The 4825-nt window shown below is 46.9% G+C and overlaps 1 protein-coding gene across 1 annotated transcript; it reads left to right on the top strand.

Annotated features, from left to right (window-relative positions):
* Positions 1-786: 786 nt before the first annotated feature.
* On the top strand, positions 787-1743 carry LOC104097272 (uncharacterized). Its single transcript, XM_070180820.1, has 3 exons — positions 787-843; positions 936-1127; positions 1177-1743. The coding sequence occupies exons 1-3, from the start codon at positions 787-789 to the stop codon at positions 1741-1743; spliced, it is 816 nt and encodes a 271-aa protein (XP_070036921.1).
* The last annotated feature ends 3082 nt before the right edge of the window (positions 1744-4825 follow it).

The following is a 4825-nucleotide window of genomic DNA, read 5'->3' as shown; positions in this document are numbered from 1 at the left end:
TTCGGTTGGGGACGAGGACTTGCCTGTTGAGTCTCTTGCTCCGGGGCAAGCCGGAGAGAAGAAGAGGAGTAGGGCTCCGAGTTCCCCGAGCTCGGAGAAAAAGAAAATAAGGAGAAGGCTGGTGCACAAGCCAAAGGAAAACATCAGTTCCTGAGTACCAACTTCGGACATGCTTTATCGACTTAGGGACAAGCCCGGGGAGGAAGAGCCTTTTGTTTTTGTGCTCCACGAGCCGTCGTCCCTTGAAGAGCGGGGGGCGTCGAAATAGAGAGTCGTGAGGCCGATCTGCCTCAGGCAAGGGAGGCTGATGAGGAGGCCGATCTGCCTCAAGCCAGGGAGGCCGATGAGGAGGTTGTGGCTGAGGCTTCCCGGGATGCGGGTAGTGCCTCGAAGAAGGCACTTGGCGTTATAGATATCACCGAGTTACCCTCGTTTACCGAGTCGATGTACAACGAGGTCCAAGCTGTGAAAGAACGACCCAACGAGGGAGCCCACGAAGCGGACGATCCCCTCTATTATTGTTTTGATGGCGTGGATTCCACCACCACGGAGGACATCACCGGGTTGGGCAACTTAGAGATACTGAGGAAAAGTACATCCTCAAGTTTGGCAGGTGGGCCTAACTCGAGCTCGAGACTGGTCAATCGATTTCGTGCCCTGAGTGTGGATCCTGGTCGGAAGCGGTCAATTATCATCACCGTTCCGTAGGATGCCCAGGTTCTTTCCGCCCCCGTAGGGATAGCTAGTTACCTCCGGTGCCTGGTGACTGAGGAAGACCAGGCCAAAATGAATGAGGTAGACTCGCCATGCCTGTTCAACAAAGCACAACATGCGCTGAACCAGGTAACTCTTGATAATCCTTGTTGATTCCAATTTTTCTTTTGATATTTGAACTAATTTTTTGATAATTCTAATATCTTTCCTCGTATTTGCAGGCCTCGGTGCTCCACCACGAGACCTTCCTCTGGTATCGAGATGAGTTGAGCCAACTCGAGGTCGAAGCCAAAGAGCTTGCTGAGAAAAGAAACATGTATAAACATCTCAGCGAGCAACGCAGGGGTGAAATCAAGAGCCTTCGAGTCGAGTTGGATGCGACTCAGAAGGAACATGCCGATATATTGGAACATGTAAAAAATTTTGAAGTTAGTGATGATGAGCTAGGCACGGTGTCCACAGGTCCAGCAAAAGGTAGATCGGGTTGACCAGCTCCGGGTTGAGATGTACGAAGTCAAGGCGTTGGCCGAGGAGTTGAAGGGCAAGATGGACCGGTTGGTGTCTGAAAAGGAAATAACCCAAGAGAAATTGGCCTCGGCAGAGGACGAACTTCGATCAATGAAGGAGAAGGCAGAGGCATGGTCTCAGAAAATTGGGGAGCTCCAATCTCAATTTAGCTTGGTTGTTACCGATCGGGAAACCCTCACAAAGGAGCTTAAAGCAGCTAAGTCAGTGGCTGAAATAGCCAAGGCCGATGACGATGAGATGGTGGCCCAGTACAAAGACGATACTAATGCTACTCAGGAGCGCCTAAACGCCATAGTCGATCATGCAAAGTGGCAGTCTCGGAGAGAGGCTCTAGAAGAGGTTCATGCTCGGGGGTTCGATTCATCGACCGAGCTTGAAAATGTTAAGAGGATCGAGGATGAGTACCCCGAGGATGAGGAAGATTCTGAGGGTTCGGACGGGTCCGAGGACGGGGAGGATTCCGACGGCCTCGATGATAAGGCGGGCTCTGGTGAGGATTAGGCTTCTTAGGTGCCTTGTAATTTTTTACTTTTGTACCTCTGTATTTTGTTTAGGCCGTTTGGCCTTTGTAAAAATTTGCATATATATATATATATATATATATATATATATATATATATATATATAAGGCTTTCTTCCTTCGGCAATTTTCAAGATTGATTCTTTTTGCTTTTTCTTTATGATTGCAAATATTTCGGATGCCTTAGCATGTAATAATTGGATCTTATTCGGAGGTTCAAACATTGCTTGTTTTCGATACTATTTTGCTTAAGGCTGGTGGGGGGATGGGGTTCGGTATGCCCGGAAGCTTTCCCCAAAATGTTCACTTAGGATTTTTATAATTTTGCCGAGGGTAACCTTCGAACCAGTTTAGAAATTTTGAAAGCCTTATGTTTTGGTTACGTATCTCGGATGTCTCGAAGCCATTCTAGGACGGCCGTAGCCTTTTAAGTTCGGGTATTACCTAATGGGCTTGTTACCTCGAGTTATCCGGGCTTGACCAGGATGATAGTTTCAAATGGGGATGGCCGTAGCCTTTATAGTTCGGGCACTACCTAATAAGCTTCGTGCCGGGCTTCGAAACCCCGGGTCGCCCGAGCCTGTCTTGGACGATGGTCCCCGAGTGAGGGTGACCTCTTGGATCTAGATAGATATTACCCTTGGGCTCAATATCTTTAGGGGACCGAATGTAGAAATTTTTAAGGGACAAAATATTTATTCGCAAGGAGAAACTTTCTTTCATTTCCATACAAGGTTACAAATGTGTACATGCTTCGTGTCAGAGCTTGGATGGTCTATGTGGGAACGGTTCATTTGACCATTTGGCCCTTACAATAAATCCTATCCACCGAGCCTAGGTAGTTCGAGCATAAAGTCTTTCTCATTGCCAAAATTATTGTCCGAGGGTGATGGCCCCCAGTATCTGAGGTCGATCATAGAGAGGCCTCGGATACTGCTGATGTGCTCCTTGACTCCGGTCTTCGGTTCTATGTTAGCACGATCCATTGTTGCCTCATTAAAATCCTTACGAGAAAACCCATTAGAGACAAAATCGGTCTAAGGAAAAAAGAGTGCAACGCGTGCTTTCGGGCCTAATAGTCGTATCGTCCCTTGATCGTTACTTGCACGTGTTAGTCTAATATGTAAAGAAAATAGATGAATGGTGTCGTACCTCAACAGTATTATCATTTTATGTGGGGCCACGTTCCAGTTGTTTGGTAGTCATTTACCATTCATTGCTTCGAGTTTGTATGATCCTTTGCTGGTGATCTCGATAATTCGATATGCGCCTTCCCAATTCAGCCCCAACTTCCCCTTGTTCGGGTTACGGGTTCTCAACGTCACTTTCCTTAACACCAAGTCCCCAATACCGAAGTGTCGAAGGTTGGCTCTTCGATTTTAATACCTTTCAATTTGTTTCTTTTTAGCGGCCACCCGAACGAGGGAGGCCTCACGCCTTTCATCTAGCAGTTTCAGGCTTGTATTCATGGCCTCATCGTTTGACTCTTCGGTTGCATAACTGATCCTAAGACTTGGTTCCCCTATTTCGACAGGCATTAAAGCTTCAGCGCCGTAAACCAACGAGAACGGGGTGGCCCCGGTACTAGACTTCGAGGTCGTACGGTATGCCCATAGGACATCAGGCAAAATTTCTTTCCATTTTCCTTTGGTGTCGGTCAATCTCTTTTTGAGGTTTTGTAGTATGGTTTTGTTGGTGGACTCTGCTTGCCCGTTCCCACTTATATTCGATGAACTTGCTTACTTTACTGCCAATGAACTGTTTCCCATTATCGCACAAGATCTCGGTCGGAATTCCGAACCGGCATATTATATGGTCCCAAATTAAATTGATGACTTCCTTCTCCCTGAATTTTTCATACGCCTGGACGTCCACCCACTTAGAAAAATAGTTAGTCATAAATAATATAAATTGAGCCATACCGGGTGCCCATGGAAGGGGGCTGACAATGTCCATTCCCTATTTTACGAACGTCTAGGGTGATAAGACCGAATGTAGTAGCTCCCGGGCTGATGAATCATCAGATCATGCCTTTGACATTCGTCGTATTTTCGTATGAGCTCCTTCGCTTCCCTTTCCATGTCGATCCAGTAGTAGCCGACTCTGATTATTTTCCAAACTAATAATTCGGCGCCCGAATGATTTCCGAAGGTGCCTTCGTGGACCTTTCTCTGAACATACTCGGTATCTCCCAATCCTAGAAATATTGCGAGTGGGCCATCGAATGTTCTTCTGAACAGGGTACCGTCTCCGGACAAGTTGAACCGGGCCACCTTCGTACGTAGAGCCATCGATTCATTAGGATCTGAGGGCAGTTTTCTGGTCTTCAGATACTCTATATATTTGTTTCTCCAGTCCCAAGTTAGGATAATTGAGTTTATCTCGGCGTGAACTTCTTCCACTACCGATCTCATGAGTTGCACGACTTCCCCCCAGTTGAACTCATCGTCATCGACTGACGATCCCAAATTAGCAAGGGCATCGGCCTCGCTATTTTGATCCCGAGGTATATGTTGTAAAGTCCACTCCTTGAACCGATGTAACGTTACCTACAGCTTATCCATGTATCTTTGCATTCGTTCCTCTCTGACCTCGAACGTCCCATTAACTTGTTTCACCACAAGGAGGGACTCGCACTTAGCTTCGATCACTTTTGCCCCCAAGCTTTTGGCCAGTTCGAGACCTGTAATCACGGCCTCATATTCGGCCTCGGTGTTAGTCAATTTTACAGTCCTAATAGATTGTCTAACTACATTGCATGTTGTTGGCTTCAATACGATGCCAAGTCCGGACCCTTTTGCGTTCGAGACACCATCCATAAAGAAGGTCCAGATTCCCGAAGAGGTCCCCGAGTTTAACAACAAATCTCTTTCCACCTCGGGTATTAGGGCTGGCGTAAAGTCGACCACAAAGTTTGCCAATTTTTGAGATTTAATGGCGGTCCGGGGCCGATATTCGATATCGTACCCGCTGATCTCTACGACCCATTTGGCCAATCGTCCCGAGAGCTCGAGTTTATGCATTATATTCCTCAATTGGTAAGTAGTTACAACACATATGGGG

This window comes from Nicotiana tomentosiformis, chromosome 7 (genome assembly GCF_000390325.3).
Source record: "Nicotiana tomentosiformis chromosome 7, ASM39032v3, whole genome shotgun sequence".
Lineage (NCBI taxonomy): Eukaryota > Viridiplantae > Streptophyta > Magnoliopsida > Solanales > Solanaceae > Nicotiana > Nicotiana tomentosiformis.
The sequence above is the reverse complement of the archived record's forward strand: the minus strand, read 5'-3'. Positions and strand labels throughout refer to the sequence as shown.

Coding starts and splice junctions, on each gene's coding strand:
- LOC104097272 (XM_070180820.1), top strand. CDS start 787: ATGAATGAGGTAGACTCGCCATGCCTGTTCAACAAAGCACAACATGCG. Junction 844..935: donor CACAACATGCGCTGAACCAG/GTAACTCTTGAT, acceptor TCGTATTTGCAG/GCCTCGGTGCTCCACCACGA. Junction 1,128..1,176: donor ATGCCGATATATTGGAACAT/GTAAAAAATTTT, acceptor CGGTGTCCACAG/GTCCAGCAAAAGGTAGATCG.